The sequence below is a fragment of the Ovis canadensis genome, chromosome 22 (assembly GCF_042477335.2).
Source record: "Ovis canadensis isolate MfBH-ARS-UI-01 breed Bighorn chromosome 22, ARS-UI_OviCan_v2, whole genome shotgun sequence".
Classification (NCBI taxonomy): domain Eukaryota; kingdom Metazoa; phylum Chordata; class Mammalia; order Artiodactyla; family Bovidae; genus Ovis; species Ovis canadensis.
This window is the reverse complement of record NC_091266.1, coordinates 48504065-48521495: the sequence shown is the minus strand read 5'-3', so window position 1 is coordinate 48521495 and position 17431 is coordinate 48504065. Positions and strand designations below refer to the sequence as shown.

At 42.4% G+C, this 17431-nt stretch overlaps 1 protein-coding gene across 7 annotated transcripts in view; it reads right to left on the bottom strand.

Annotated features, from left to right (window-relative positions):
- Positions 1-17431, bottom strand: part of VTI1A (vesicle transport through interaction with t-SNAREs 1A) — a 372362-nt gene that overhangs the window by 74676 nt on the left and 280255 nt on the right. Inside the window, exon 8 of one of the 7 annotated variants that reach the window (XM_069567119.1) lies at positions 940-3249. The exons of the other annotated variants lie outside the window; for them this stretch is intronic. Coding sequence (XP_069423220.1) covers positions 3186-3249 — 64 coding nt within the window. The 3' untranslated portion in view covers positions 940-3185. Of the gene's footprint in view, positions 1-939; positions 3250-17431 lie in introns of those variants that run through there. 7 annotated transcript variants of the gene reach the window in all.

Here is a 17431-nt window from a genome sequence, read left to right as displayed (position 1 = left end):
GTTCTTGCCTGGAGAATCCCATGGACAGAGGAGCCTGGTGGGCTATAGTCCATGGGGTCACAAAGAATCAGACACAGCTGAAGCGATTGAGCATGTACATATGAGAATAAAAGCAAGGAAGCCACTTCTGGATCCAAGCTAATGATCTAGGCAAGAGGAGATGTGACCTGGATTTTGGTTTCTTCTTGTAATATGCAATGGATATCTGTCTCTCTGCTCCAGTTCAGTTCAGTTCAGTCACTCAGTCGTGTCCGACTCTTTGTGACCCCATGAATCGCAGCACGCCAGGCCTCCCTGTCCATCACCAACTCCCGGAGTTCACTCAGACTCACGTCCATCGAGTCAGTGATGCCATCCAGCCATCTCATCCTCTGTTGTCCCCTTCTCGCCCTCAATCCCTCCCAGCATCAAAGTCTTTTCCAATGAGTCAACTCTTTGCATGAGGTGGCCAAAGTACTGGAGTTTCAGCTTCAGCATCATTCCTTCCAAAGATTACCCAGGGCTGATCTCCTTCAGAATGGACTAAGGCTAACCATATAAAACTGTTACCTTTGAGGTTTGAAAATAATGGAATATTGGCAATTTCTTATGGTTTAAGTATTTGGAATATAAAAAATTCAAACCAAGAAGAGAAAAGTGCATTTTTTTTTCCCCTCCAGAAGCATGTTCTCTCTCTTGCTATCATAGGACAGCTCCCAATATTCCAACTGGGCTTCTTCAAGGCACTGCATACTTGGTCTTATAAACTTCTGAGGTGGAACAGGGGCTTCATCTGTGTTTGTTAAATATTAATTCTTAAGCTTGAGCTGGGAACAAGGATGGGAACAAGGATGCTCATTTATCATGAAGGGTGAGCATTTATTATGTCTTATTTTTTTATGAAATATTTGAGACAAAATTTAAAATATTTTAAAATGTATTCAACAGAAGTATTTATCCTTTATTTTTAATGGATACTCTCTTTTTCTAAGATTTTTTTTGATGTGGACTATTTTTAAAATCATTATTGAATTTGTTATAATATTGCTTCTGCTTTTTTTTTTTCCTTAAGTTTTGGCTTTTTGACCAAACTTAAGAAAAGTTTCCTGGGATCGTAACTCCCTGACCAGGGATCAAACCCGTACCTCCTGCGTTGGGAGTCAAAGTCCCAACCACTGGATCACCAGGGAAGTCCCTAAAGGATGCTCTCTTGAGAGATAAAACTGAGACGCATCAGAAACTTCTTTGACTCATCCACTGTGGTAGGAAATTCATGACTCTTGTGTTTGCCATGCAGAGTTGAAAGCCATACCTCAGGAGATCCTAACTTTCCACAAGCAGAGAGGGTTGAGTGTGGAAAACCTCATCTTGCCTCATGGGTCCATCAGCAGGGCACTGGCCAGCTTAGGCGGAAGTGGCACGGCTCAGAAACATGCTTTGAGGATGCTGTTATTAATAGCTCATGGTTACTGAGTAGTGACAGCTTTCAAGGAGAAGCCACGTGGCAGGTCAGATTGGCTCCAGTCCTTTGCACAAGCACACAACCAGCCGGAAGGTGGATGGCAATCCTTTTTACAAATACTTATGGATGACTGGATCAAATAAGGAAATAAAAAGATTTCTAAGTTAGTCATCTGTGGCAAGTAGTAAACATTTCAGGCTGGCGAGTTTCATCTTATGTAAGAGTTAATGTGAGGGAAGATGATTTGTAACAGGTCTGCACATTGTTTTAGAGGAACATTCATGGATTTAATGGTGGGATGGTAAATTTAACCTCTGAGTCCTAATAACGTTCTGTTTTCCAGATGAGCTCAAGGCTTGTCATATTCTAGACCTGGAAAGCTTAAATGGTATTATCTTTGTATATTCAAATAAAAATCAATTCATTTTCCAAATGTTTAACTCATTCAGGAAGACACACACACACACACACACACGCACACACAAATAGATTCCAGCTAAATCAACAATGTTAGAAAAGCTCTTTTCGCTTATCAAATCAGGATATATTAAGTTCAATAAAGGTGCTTGACTTATAAATCTACAAATAACCAATCATTTTCCTAAGGAGCATTTTGATTTCTCATCTGAAGCAACATTTCCTGTTCTCTTATAGTAGCTTTTTGTAACTATCCCTTTAAGTAGAAAGTAGTGTATCTGTAAATAAAAATATCTCAATAAATTATATCCTCTTGACTGCACAAAGACCATATTTTCTTCCTGTGAAAATGACCACAGAACAGAAATGCTGACCAGGAACCTTTTCTCCATGACATTTTTTGACAAAACACCAGAGGCTATATTTTCTTACAGACTTGAGATCCTGCAAAGGGGACCTGTACAAAACACTAGAGATAAACCTACTGTCATTTACTGCAAACCATTTAGCAGCCTCTACTCCTGGAATATTTCAAGCCATATGTGGAATCATCTTATCAAATCCACCAGTCTATTTCAGCATATTACAAGGAAGAAACTAGTTCTGGGTTTCTCATGCCCTATGAATACAGCCATATCTCAAAGCCAAGTTTCAGGCTGCCCCAACTCATGTCCCCTAGCAACTCTGCTAATCTGACCTGGCTATAAAGGCTAGGAAGCTGGGGTTCCCTATCATGGTGTTTACTTAACACATGTCACATCTAAAATAAGGATTGCTTTAGCTGAAAAAGCAAGTCATTTATAAGTGTGCATTTATAAGGGCAAAAGTCAAGGCAACTGCAAACCACTTGTCAACTTATTTAGAGGAAATTGTGTAATCAACTTAACATACCAGTTAGCCTTTACCTGCAAGGTCAAGCTCAGAGTTCCTGTATGTCACCACACTGGCCTATTAATCACTCTGCAGGAAATTCCACATTTTTCTTTAAACTATAGAAAGTGGAGTGTGAACAGAATCTAGAGAGGACTTCCTATTCGTTTCTTTGTCTCCTGACTTGGATGATGTTTCATGATTTAAAATTTTTTTTTGACTTGCTCGCTACAGAATTTAAAATAGATTCAGAATGATATATTTCAATATGCATTGCTAAAGGGAGTTTTATCACACAAAGCTAGATCTAGGTATTTGATGGCTGGGAGCCAGCTTACTGCTGTAGATTCCAAGTGGAGATAGAAAGCATTGACACTGCTGAACAAGTAACAGATCTTTCATTCCGGGGGGGGAAAAGGACATAAGCTACTAAATTTAAAACCATTTCCTCTTCTTTTCATACTGCCAAAAAAGTCCAGATATGTGGTTTTTGAAGACATCCTAATTTGAGGCATGATTCACTAAAAAAAAAAAAAATCCCCTTGAAATACCTTAAAAATTTTTAAGTTGAAACTATTTTTACTTTGCCTTCATTTTTAAACAGCATAATTGAGGTATAATTCATATACTGTGCAATTTACCCATTTAAAGCATAAAATTCAATGGTGTTTTAGTATACTTATCACATTGTAGAATCATCATCACAATCAATTTTAGAAAATTTCCATCACTCCAAAAAGGAACCCCGTACCCATTAGCAGTCACCCTCCATTTCTCTTCAACCTCTCCAGCTCTAGGAAACCACTAATCTACCTTCTGTCTCTACAGATAATCTGCCTGCTTTGGACATTTTATACAAATGGATTCATATAATACAGTCTTTTATGTCTGGCTTCTTTCACTGAGCATGCTTTCAAGGTTCATCCAGGTTGTATTAGTATTATTATTTCATTCCTTTTTATGGCCAAAGACTCTTGAGAGTCCCTTGAACTGCAAGGAGATCCAACCAGTCCACCCTAAAGGAGATCAGTCCTGGGTGTTCACTGGAACGACTGATGTTGAAGTGGAAACTCCAATACTTTGGCCACCTGATGCGAAGAGCTGACTCATTGGAAAAGACCCTGATGCTGGGAGGGATTGAGGGCAGGAGGAGAAGGGGACGACAGAGGATAAAATGGTTGGATGACATCACCGACTCAATGGACATGGGTTTGGGTAGACTCCGGGAGTTGGTGATGGACAGGGAGGCCTGGTGTGCTGTGGTTCAAGGGGTCGCAAAGAGTCGGACACGACTGAGCAACTGAACTGAACTGAATATACTGCATTTTATTTATCCATTCATCAGTCGACGGACATTGGGTTGTTTCTGCTGTTTGGCTATTCTGAACAATGCTGCTCTGAACATTCATGTACAAGTTTTTATGTGAACGTGCATTGTCATTCCTCTTGGATACATACACCTAGGAATGGAAAAGTTGGGTGCTATGGCAGCTCCATGTTGAACATTTTAATGAAATATCCAACTGTTTGACAAAGTGGCTATGCCTTTTTGCTTTCTCACAAGCAGTGGGTAAGGGTTTTGATGTCTCCACATCTTCATCGACACTTGTTACTGTCTTTCCTATTTTAGCCATCCTACGTGTGTGAAGCGGCATCTCATTGCGGTTCAGATGTTTTAAAGGAAATGTGCATGTGGGATTTCTGTCCTGTTCTCCCCTGGCCAGCACTACGAATGCCAGCCACCGTGTAACGTGGTGTCCTCTGCAGCAGACGAGATGGGAGGAAGTGCAGAAACGCAGACAGAGCAGACGAGACGTCAGCTCAGAGACTTGGGACAGTCATGGTTTATTCTGAGACTACAACGTTCTGAATTTTGTAGATATGGAGAAACAGAAAGTGACTAAACCCCTCACAAAGGCCCTTCTAAGCCACAACTTCTTTTGTTGTTGTTTGGCACTTTCTTTGCCTGATTTACTTTCGGAGAACAAATTTGGCCTTAACTGCAATGTGTAATTTAAAAAAAATGATTAATTTTGCCTCTGAAGAGCCATTTATAGCTAATGTTCTATGTGAGTAGCTTCCACACTTATGTTTCCACTTTCTAGGGGGCCTGGACCCAGCAACCAGAAAGATAATCCTCCTTTGTGGACATTCCCACAGTTAACTCCACACACATCTGGATGGCAGTTCAATAGTCCACTGTTATTCAAACAATTTGTAATCACACATACTGTGTGTCAGCTAACAAGCCAGGGTGTATGGCTTCTCAGTATTCCGTAGCACACAGCACGCACAATTTACAAATAAAATAAAAATCTACAGCAAAGACAACGGCACATTCTTCATTGAATAACTGAGTAAAAAGAGCGTCTCTGTTGAAAGACAAGACATCACTTGTTATTTTGACGATCAATGAAAAGAGGTACAGAAAACCATATTTCATCTTTAGCTCTCTTAACATGGGAAAGTTCCATATCTGTAGCGTGGAAGAATCTGGGGCCATATGTTTCTTTAAGCTAGGCTCAAAGCAGAGATGGCCAGATGACCACTAAGCAGTATGAAATGCAGCTGACAAAATTTCCCGGGCTTATCCCTGTAAGGCATGGTAGATGGGAGAGAATGGAAAAGATGGACACCTCACCACGATCAACTGCTTTTCTTATTACTCTCAGCTGGGAGGATGTCGGGAGGGAGAAGTTGAGTTCAACTTCCCAAGTAGCTGAGTAACAGTTTTGGAAACAAGGAGTCTGATAAGGCCAGAGGAAGCGAAGTCGAACTTGTCCTGAGAAAAAAGGGCCGGGGACAGGCTCTCCACACTCAGAGCCACTGAGACCCCAGACAAGCCATTGAGATGACAAGGTGGCGGAAATAGCATGCCAACGACCGATCGTCGTGGGACAGGGAGGTGTTGGGAAATGCAACCAGAGGAGCAGCTGTGCAACATTCCACCTGTCCTGCTAGCCTGGCAGCACGGTGACTCCTGACCCTGAAGGGCTGTGTGCATCACTGGGAGTCCAGAGCCTGTTCAGAGCATGTCCAGGTCTTGGCATATGTTGAGGCCTCACTGGGGGAATCATTCAGCTAGGTCACTAGCTCAAGGCCACTAGGTCAAGTCCATAAGACTCAGCGACCAGATGACGAAGCATTTCTTATCCAGGAGGGTTCCCCACCCCCACCCCCAGGGTTGTCCCACTGGCTTTGTGCCTGTGACACCATAACTTGATTCCTAGGCTCTGCTGAAAGCTTCTTAAGAGAGGACAGCCCCAAGTCCAGGGTAAACTCAACAACCTTGTAAGAAAAGAGTCAGTAAGGTTCAGGTGACTCAAGAGAGGAAGAAACTATCACTGTGTAATCAGGTTGCATTGGGGAGGCAAGATGAGTTTCACATTGAACTTCACATGTCTTTATTACTCTCCACCCACAATATATGAATACCTTTAATATTTCAGGTAGCTAGTCATTTTCCCCCCCCAATATATCAGGCATTCATTGAGGATCTATTATGTGCCAGGAAGGGCACTGCACTCTGGAGATATAAAGGGAAAAGGAATCACAATGCCTGCCCTCAAAGACCTCATGGCCTTAGCTCATGAACTGATGAAGGGGAGATGGAGGACAGTGAGGAAGAAGGGAAGAAGGACTATTCTGCCTGAGGGCTTGGGAGAGCTCCCCAGAGAAGGTGAGTGAACCCCACCTTGAGAACATTCCGGATGCTCTGCCAGTGGCAACTGTTTTACATGTGGCCTGACTAAGCCTCCAGTGTAGGACAGTGAATCAGCCTGGCTAGCAACCAAGTGAGAAATCTAAACTCCTCTCCGTTACTCCATTCTCAGTATCCCATGCACCCCAGGAATTGGCAAGGCAAACAACTGGATGGTGGTGACGAACCCAAACTTCACTAACCCGAGAGAACATTCCTCTTGATCTCTGGACATCTGTGGATTTGCAGGAGGGGGCCTCATGGTCATGCCTAGATCTGCCCACTGCGGCACAGACCTGCATCTTCAGCTCTCTCCCTTATACCCCTTGCCGCTGCTGCTGCTGCTGCTGCTAACTCGCTTCAGTCGTGTCCGACTCTGTGCGACTCCATAGACGGCAGCCCACCAGGCTCCCCCGTCCCTGGGATTCTCCAGGCAAGAACACTGGAGTGGGTTGCCATTTCCTTCTCCAATGCATGAAAGTGAAAAGTGAAAGTGAAGTCGCTCAGTTGTGTCCGACTCTTCGCAACCCTATGGACTGCAGCCTACCAGGCTCCTCCATCCATGGGATTTTCCAGGCAAGAGTACTGGAGTGGGGTGCCATTGCCTTCTCCTTACACTCCCTAGAAGGCAACAATGCTACGGCTTAGGTATTGAACCAACAATAATAGGAAAAGCAAAAGGAACTGCAAGAAGAATGACTCAGCAACAGAAAATCATCAATTTATGAAAAAAAAAGTTTCTTTTTGAATCTCTGGAAGTATGTCCTGAAAGGTAAGACAGTCACAGACAGCTTTAATTGCCAGATCACTGTAGGTCTCAGTGACCTTGACAGTCATCTTCACATGATGGAGTGCTCTTGTTCTATTTTGGAGGCACCCCTGCGCTTCACACATGGAGGCTTTGCCTCAAGATCACAGACCTGGATTAAGACCTTACAGGCCGCCCCTGCCGCCCCCTGAGAATGCAGGCTCTTCGCTCTCAATGTACCGAAAATACTGCATGCGCTGTCCTGGGCATCCCAGGGAATGGAAGATGCTGAATAGACTTTCAGAATTCAGCCTTATTATTTTGCTAGGAACATTTTCTTTTGGTTCATTTATAAATCATTTTTAAAGTTATCTCCTTATGGGACAAAATGAAAAATCCAAATCTCACTGGAATTTCTCCTTTTAAAAATTAACTGTCAACTATTGACCAGGCTTCTCCTTTGATCATTATAGAACCATAGAGCTTCAGAGTAATAAGAGCCCAGATGAGTTGTCCAGAACCACAGCACATCCGAAGCCTCTGTGATAAGCATCCCTACTAAGTAGTCAGGCACTGTATGTATCAGTCCTTTCACCAACATCATCTTACAACTCATTTGGCATTCAGGGCAGCTCTCTCAGTGAGAAAGCTCTCTCATTTTAATCCACAATATACTCCTGGTAGTCTCCTCCTACATGTCCTGGATCAAGCTTTTGGGGCCACAGAGATAGGTCTAATGATTTTTCTATAGAACAGCCCCTGTGAAAGTTGAAGATAATCTGTTATGTAGTATTTCTTACCATCTCTAACCTCTGAATGCACCCCAGTTTGGAAAGAAGTTTCTAAGCTTGGAATTTAGAAGAGGTTTTGATGAAGCTTTTAGAGTCATGATCTTCCTAGCATTCAATTTCTGTCATAACTCTGCTGCTTGTTCCAACCAACATAACTATTCTTTCATTCCCCCTCTCATCTAGCCATCCATCCATCGACCCACCCACCCATGTATCCATTCACCTAAACTCTCCACACACCCATCCATCCATCCAATACTTAAAGAGAACTTATCACGTGCGAGGCACTATTCCAGGGACCAAGGTTAGGGTAGTGAACTAGATAAACAAGGTGTCTGTTTTTGCATAGCTTACAATCTAATACAGACAACTCACAATCATCAAGTACATAAATGAAGAAAGAGAATAAAGTACAAGATACTAGGTAAGGTGGATAGGGAAAGCCTTTTTGAGGACTGACATTAACCTGAAAAGAAAAAGGAGGGGCCATCCAAATGACTATTTAGAGGAAAAACATTCCAGAACCGAACAGCAAGGGCAGAGATGGCACAAGAGTGAATGTAGGTCAGGTGAGAGAGAAAGAACAGTAGGAGATGGAGTCTGAGGTATGGAAGCACCAGAGAGAGAGAGAGAGAGAGAGAGAGAGAGAGAGAGAGAGAGAGAGAGGGAGAGTGTGTGAGAGTGTGTGTGTGTGTGTGTGTGTGTTTAAACCACCACTCAGAATAGAGTCACTTGTAAATTCAGCTTTACCTGCTTGCAGAAATAGCAATTCAAATTAGTTGATCCCTGTTTCTCCGTGGCCCATAAATACGTTGCTTTTCTCCACAATGTCAATTAAAAAGATCTTGTAATGTATCAGTGGAGTGCTATAGGGGACTCAATGACCAGACTGGCAGAATATTAATTTCAACTTAGTTGCAGGATTCCTGAACAGTCAAGGAAGAACAAGGGTATGTAAACCCAAAGCCAACTCACATTAACTCAAGAACAGGCTTTGTGTGTTCTAACCAATTATACCTCCTCTGCTAGTTTTTAAAAGCTTTGTTTATGAAGCCCATATTGAAAATTAAATGTTTATGACCATTTTTTGAAGGTGAGGTATAGAACTTGGCAACGTATTGATTAATAACTTGTGGATGGCTGGTGTAGGGAAGCCAGTTTTGAACCCAGCTGTAAACAATGTATCAGCAAGGGTTTCAGCTATTTGGGGTTCAGAGCTTGCCAATTTGTAATTAGTTGCAGATTTTCAATTACTTCTCAGCAAACAAAATTGTTTTATTTGCATCATTTACTTGGCATTTAACTTTAAAAGAATCCAATTGATTATTCTTAAAGACAATGAATTTGGAGGGCTGGGATGAAAATAAATGGATACATTTTTGAGTAGCCCTACATCTGTATTTTTGTTTTGAGAGATATCAAGGTACAGAACTTGGCCTAAATTCAATCAATTCTATCACACAATCCCAAAATGCATCCTGTGCAATTTGTCAAAAAGATTTTTGGCAACTACATATAAAACTCATGAGATTTGTAATGAAGAACATAAACCGATGAGGAAAAAAAAGCAAAGTTGCATTTTCTGCTAATTGAAACTGGTAAACTATTGTAACTGAATTCAATAGAAGATGAAAATAATTTTAAATGTTAGTCCTTGTTACTTTGTATCAGACTGGTTCTCTCCATGACTTGGGGCTCCTTATAGGCCCATACTTTTTTCTGTGGAGAAGAAAATTCAAATCATTCAATGAAATATTGATTGAGGACCTACACAGTAGTTGGTGCTAATGTTAGTTGCTCAGTCATGTCTGACTCTGAGACCCCCTGGACTGCAGCCTGCCAGATTCCTCTGTCCATGGAAATTTTCAGGTAAGAATACTAGAGTGGGTTGGCATTCCCTTCTCCAGGGGATCTTCCCGGCCCAGGGATGGAACCCGGGTCTCCTACGTTGCAGGCAGATTCTTTACCAGCTGCAGCACAAGGGAAGCCCAGTTGGTGCTAGAGTTACTACCAAATAAGAGACGATTTCTGCCCTCACAAAGATCAGAGTTTAGTGAAAAAGGACAGACCTTTAAAAAGAAGGAACCCTTATTAAAGACTGGCTGTGGCAAGGATTATGATAAGTAAAAAGCCATGGGATTAGAAAGGAGGAATTCATTCTGACTCCAAGATCAGGGAAGGTGAGAAGGTAAAATGCAATAAAGCAAGGAGGGATGGATTTCTGCAGTGGGGGTGGGGGTGGGAAGGAAGACATTTTAGGGAGGGGGACTGGGACACAGAAAGGCACGGAAGAGGGAGTGTGCACCCCGGTCAGAGACCTGAGGCAGTCTAATGTGGCTGGGTAGATGTGGTGAATCAAGAAGGGGTGGAGATGAGAGCAGAGGGAGGGGAGAACAGATTGCAGACAGCCTGGGACAGACAGCACGGGAAGGAGCTTGATCCCTGTTCTGAAGGTGGGGAGGAGCCCACAAAGAACACTGGGCAGTGACAGGATCAGGAGGATCTGTGCTGAGAAAGACCAGCTGGGGAGTGAATGGTCTGTGAAGAGGGGCAGGAGCAGTAAGGGCATAAATGACAAGTGATCTGAGGCGTTTCAGAGCTGCGATCCACAGAACCGAAGCGGCATTCCTAAAGACTACGGGAGTGAGAGAAGAGCCTGGGTCCAAGCTGACTCGCAGACTTCCTTAGGTGCTCACCCTCTGATCCAAGACAGAGATCACGTAAAGCATAATTCTGACGGGGTGAGAAGGATAAACACGCACACTCAGAAAGTGCCACAGTAGAACATTATGGCAAACCTCAAAAACGTTATGAGAAATCAAAGAGGTCAGCCATAAAAGGTCACATATTGTATGTTCCTATTTCTATGAGATGTCCAGAGTAGGTAAATCCACAGAGACAGAGGCTAGGGGGAATGGGGAGTGACTACTTAATGGGTACAGGGATTTGGTTTTGATGAAAATGTTCAGGACTACAAGAGGTGAGGGTTGCACAGTGTCCAATGTGCTGAAAGACGCTCTTGAAAATGGTTAATTTTATCTTCTGTGAATTCTTCTTCAATTGAAAAAAAAAGATAGAAGGAAAAATAAAAACAAAATTCGCCAAACATCATGGCAATCCATGGAACCTTATATTTCAGAGTCATACATGCTCAGAGCCTCCTCTTAAATCCAAAGAGTAGGAGCACAGAGGAGGAAATGCTAGTGCCCATTCATTGAGGGCAGCTGTTGCTTTGGCTCCCAGTGGACACCCCTCCTTCCCACCTGTGATCATGTATTTTCCTTGGAAGGCCTGGGCTGCTGACTCTGAGGGTGTTTAATTTGCAAGAACCTTATTCCTTAGGTATATCCTCTACTCGGACCATCTGCCTTTACTATGTCAAACTCTGGCTGACCTGGTAATGTGAGGAGTCAATCTGTCATGTGGGAGACATATTTGGGGGGAGGGGGAGGAAGCAGAGCACACAGAGAGAGGAGCATGTAGGTCAGGAAACAGTAAGGAAAACTTTCTGGCATTCATATTGGTCATCAGTAGCCCCGGGGGAATAAAGGGCTCCCTGGGGCTCAGTGCATCACCGGGAAGATTAATTAACATTTGTAAAGGCCACACACAATGTGAAAGGCCCAGTAATGGATCTCCAAAAGCTGCAGTCCTTGTTTTCCAGAAGGGTCATGAAACCAGGAGTGGAAAATATTCCCTAGAAGACAAGCTGGATGACCTCGGCCATGAAGAACACTGCAAAGAAATGACCGGGCTTGTCTGGGATTCTCTTCATTCTCAAGTTGAATCTGATCTGACAGATGTGGTGAGTAATTAAACCCTTGTCCATTCATCGTCTGAATGCTTGCACTGCTAGGAGAATGGGGCAGGAATAATGAGAGGCACAGCCCCTCTGGGACTATTCAGGAGGGCTCAAATTTGCATGGTCACATGAACCCAAAGGAAGTGGATTATGCTAGCCCCGCCAGGAAGTGGAGACCGCCAGAGCTTTCTGATTTGCATAAATCATAGGGCTGGAAGGCAGCGGGGCTTAAGGGCTCTCAAAGAAAGCCAGGTGTAGCTGCCTTCTCTGAAATTCAGTACATTTTTGTAGCTAGATTCCTGCTCACAAAGGCTGTATAGGAAATTTCACTTGTGATGTCATTTATTCAAAAGTTTCGTCAATACATTCCCTTAAGTTTCCCCCAAATATGAATTTTATAAGCAAAGTTGCTACACAGCCTTTTAATGAATGGGTTCTTTTAATCACCTTGAAAAAAAAGGTGATGTGGTAAGGGGTAATGCATTATATTATGATTACCGCTGTCAACCAATTTCTAATTGTGTGACAAGGTGCTTAAGAATTGTTTATGAAAAAAACAGTTAATGCCTCTCAAAAAAGGATTACATTCTTTTTAAGTTTCAAATGAAGGCTACCAATTAATTAATCCATTTACATAAAAATGTCTTGGATCAGCTACCTGCAAAGATAAAGGATGAAATCTATCCTCTAATTGGAAAAAGAAAAACTGCTATAAATATGTGGTAATAAACATATAGAAGGGCTGTACAAGAAGTAAATAGCACTCATTAATTAAAACCTGAAATGTTAAAAATTTTACTTTATTCTAAGCAAAATTAAAAGTATTGATGATGTCACATACTTTGTTGAATAACTTCTCTGAAATATAGCTTTCCATCCATGCCGTTTTACTCAATTTTCTTAACTGGAAGCCATACAAAAATTACATAATGGTTTCAGACAGGATGTAAATCTCTCTTCAGTTTTTTCCTCCTAAGAGCTAACTTCATGTTGCCTCCCAGATTCATAGATATTAGTCAACCAAGTTGGGTTAACATTCAAATGTTTGCTCGCATGGGTTCTAAACAAGTCCTACACTTGATGCAAACAGTTATTACAGACCCAGAGTGGAACAAAGAAGGCAGATATTTACTAGTGAAAAACTGAAGTTGCTTAATCACCTTAATATATGTAATCAAATGGAAATTATACATTATCCAGACTAATTACATATAATTTCTTGGCATTTGGTATACATTATTCAGACTATATTAGGGAAAACAATTTAAAAAAAGATTCTTTTTTACAGCAGAATTTTCATGGTAAAATACATCTCATGTGGAATCTCATCTTCCTAGTATCTCTTCTGAAGTCTTTGATGACTTAAGTTTGTTTCCCCTGGTGTTTTCCAAGCTGGGGTGGAGCTGCCATTTTGCAGTTGGAATTGGTCTTTTCATGGGCACTTGCTGGATTTATTGACATAGTGGTTGAGAAAATGCTGAGGCGAAAAGTAGGAAGGGAAAGAGAGAGAAAAGAGGAGAGAAAAAGAAAGCAGGAAAAAGAGGGACGAGAGATATAGAGGAAAGAAAGGGAGATGTTTCAGAAAATCCTAAAGGTACAGGGTGTGATCAATGGGAAGGAGAAATGCTTAGCCTGAGAGACTGATAAGAAATGAACTGCCAATGTCAACAGGTCACCTGCCCAGGGGCTCCGCCGTGTTGGTGGACTGGCAGGAAGTGACACCCAGGCATGCCGGCTCTGCACCAGCCCTGACTCTAAATGAATTTAAAGGTACCTCTTATAGTTTCTCTTTGGACAGATGGTTCAAGCCGCAAGGTGGCTATCAATTGGCAGGGCCCAATCTCTGTTTTACAAAGGTGTGAGGGAGGAATTATCAATAAACTCCAAGAGAAGCCTTCTCAGAAGTAGAAATAAAAAACTTAAGTTCTTAGCAAAGTCTTTGCAGGGAAAAGAGGGTCACAGAATGGAGAAAAAAAAAAAAAACAAAAAACCCCTATGGTTTACCTGCAGCTGTACTCTCTCTCCTGTACCAAGTCCATTTCCACCTTCAAAATAACTGAGCTAGCTCATGGGATCTTCTTTAGAAAAGGAAGTGATAACCCACTCCAGCGTTCTTGCCTGGAGAATTCTATGGACAGAGGACCCTGGTTGAGCTACAATTCATGGGATCACAAAGAGTTGGACATGACTGAGTGCTAACAATTTACTTCTAAGGAGCTCGGTGCCATTTATACAAATGGCTAGCGTTATTTCCATGCCCTGTTGCTGAGAACTATGGTGATGAGACCCAGGTCCAGAGAAGTTACATAATTCATCCCAGGCAACGCTGCTGGGGAGAGACGTCCAGATGGTGGGGTTCCTGGGTTAGAGGCCAGTGTGCCCAACCTTTGGCCTTTGAAGTTTCTGGGGAATATCAGGTTTGCTACCCACAAAGAGGGTTGGAAGAACTCTCCAGAATCATAGTCAGGAATGACCCTTGGCAGTACTTTTGCAGCACTGAGAATCTATAAGTCCCCTCTCCAAGTGTTTGACAGAATATTTTACAGGTTACACCAAGGGTGTCCAGCCCACGATTAGCCAATTTTCAAATGGGGTGTGAACTGACTGTGTCTCAGCTACTTAATTGATGGCATCCCCATCAATGACAACCTACCACGCCACAGGGGTTCTATTCCTCCGTTGTATGTGCCTTGTTAGAAGGTATTTTTGTATAGATCCCTTGGAAGTGTGCATCAATTTGTGCTGTTTTTCCTGAAATGCCTGTTGCATATTTTGTTTGTTTCATTTCGGGCTGTACCCTGTAGCTTGCTGGATCTTAGTTCCCCAACCAGGGATCGAACCCTGGACTCCAAGCGGTGGACTTCCAGCGGTGAAAGCTTGGAGTCCTAACCATTGGATTGCCAGGGAATTTCCCTGCTGCGTATTTTGAATATGCTCAATTTCATGCAGGGCAAGTCTTCCTGCGATTCTATATAGCGATAGAACCTCTTCAGTTGTAAAACTAAGACAATTCCAGTCTTTGAGGATTAAAGATAAGCACATTGCTTGGCGTAAAAAAAAAAAAAAAAAGCCCCACAATAAGTGGTAATTATCACAATTATTATCGCAGAGAAAGAAGTGTAAGCAGTTGTTTAAGGCTACGAGAACAGCTTTATTTTCATATTTTTCTTCCCAGAGATTTAAACTGTTCAGGTCTGTTTGCATTCTTTTTGGTCTGTGCTGATATCAACACATTATTTAAAGACTGTCAAAAAAGTTAATCCAAGAGAAACATACGCTTCAAGTCACTGACCTCTTTAAATGACACCTTTTTCATTAATTATTACCTTTCAGTGATAGTCCTGGGGCCAGTTTCTTTTCTCTCTGATGGCCTATGTGAGTTTGAGGATTAAAAAGTGGTTTAGAACCCTTCTAGCCAAGAAGCCAAAGGGCCTCTCCTTTTAAACTTTCAAGACAAAAGCAAAAACAAACAAACAAACAACCTTTAAAGGCCAGTAAAGCTGATAGGTTAGAGCCAGCTCCCAGACTAGCTTGGCCACTTAGGAGAGACATGATCTGAGTAAGTTGTTTCCTTACTCATAAGGTGGGATAATAAAAACACTTATCTCTTAGGGCTATTGTGGAAGGTTTTTAAAAATCCACTAATATAAAGGGCTTGGCCCATGCCTGGTACATAGAAGTGCTCTACAATTGGTTACCATAATCACGCTACTATCAGTAACCATAAAACTCCCATGGAAGAGTCGGGGCATTGGTGCAGGGAATGGTTATTGATAGATATTGATGGAGAACACTAGGGGTAACCAAGGCCCCACTCACCCCCAACTCTCCCTCTCTTTGCACGTACATGGCGTGATTCTATTTCTTTTTTTCCATTTCAGGAAATTAATTTGTACTTGAAAATAGTCACTAAGCTGAGCCCTTTGTGAAATATGTGTTTAAAAAATGTGGTGGTGACACCTGGGGTTATCAGTCTTTTTATTTGTGGAGACAAAGGTCATATCAGACTTTAGCAATTGTGTATTTTCTGGGCCCACATACTATGGAAGGCTCCTTTATCCCCTTAGTGCCCCGTGCATGGTAAAGAAAGCAATTTATTTTATTTCAGTCTTTCTTTTCATGAGATGGAGCAAACAGCCTGTGTTATTCTGAAAGGATGTTAAAAAGCAAAATTATTCTCAGAAATTTCTAGTTTACTTAACAGTTGTGGATAAACACAAAGTGGGTGTCATTCTGCCACATGGACCCCCCCTACACCATCTACTGCTGATTTCATCAGCTGTGTGAGGCATTCTCAATGTTTCTTCTTCTTTTGCTATTGGTAGATAATGTTTCTGATTCTACTCTATTTAAAACAGATGAAAGAAAGAGAGAGGGAGAAAGAAACAAAGAAGGAATGAAGGGAGGGAGGAGGAGAGGGAGGAAGAAAGGCTTAAGTATGGACTGGCTCTAAGAATCTGAGTTGTTGTCCTGAGTTAAATCCCTTTCTCTGGTAAGTGAGACAACTGGTGACCTGGAGCCACACTGTCCCCTCAGCAGCCCGTTCGTGTTGCAGATGCGCTGCACAGTGTCAGGGCAGCTGCAAGGCATCCTGGGAGTGTGGGGTGGGCTTTACTGGGGCCTGAGGATGGGGGGTAAGGTGGAAGTAAGGGAGGGCAGGGTCCTATTGAGGTCCGTCGGTCCTCGGGCTTCCAGGAGTCTTGAGAGCTGAAGGTGAGCTTTCAGAAGCCCACTTTTTAAAACCAAGATTTTGGATTCCTTCAAAAAGTGGACTTTTAATAACCCTGGATCCTCAGGGAAAGTAGAAAGATATGACAGGAGGGTAAAAAGAGATATTATGGTATCATTTTTCCTTTCACTTGTAAAATCTTCTTATGAAGGTTAATTCTCTTTTTGCTGCTGGCATTATTAAGCTTGAGCCCACTCTATTGCACACTGGTTCTTCTGCCTTGAGAACGGACAACACCTGCTGCGCTGACTTGCTGATTCACACAATCTATACACTGAAATACAAACCATCCAAAAGCTCATGACTTCCACAGTGAGGATCAGCTACGTAAAGCTCCTCTCCTCAGCCCATGTTCTAGGAGGTATTCATGAAGAATGGCTGCTTATAATTTATTTCCTATCATGTTTTCTTCATGTATCCAACTTTGACTCCTTAGGGATCATGAGAATTCTTTTATGCAGGGAATCATTAGGGAAAGAATGCAGCTTCTCTCTTGGAAGAGCAGTTTGGCTCTGCTCTGTCTTCTTTCAGCAATATTTAATGAGGGCCTACTGTGTGCCTTGTTCTAGGTAAGCTTGATGGAGGCAGGTGCAAACAACACAAGAGCAAGCTGAGCAAAGCCATTTTGGGTTTTACTGCTGATGCTTCTCACTAGCTTAGATGAAGGACAATTTTTGCTTGGATGTTTCATTTCCAAACTTTTGAGGACTAATAGGTACTTGGTCATTTAGTTGTCTCCAACTCTTTGTGACCCCATGAACTATATAGCCCACCAGGCGCCTCTGCCCATGGGAATTCTCCAGGCAAGAACACTGGAGTGGGTTGCCGTTTCCTTACGGAGTCCTATTAATACGACAAGCCCCATGCAACTTATCTAAAGTGCTCAACAGCACCCAAAACGGTTTACGCCCTGTTCAATGAGACCGGTCGACC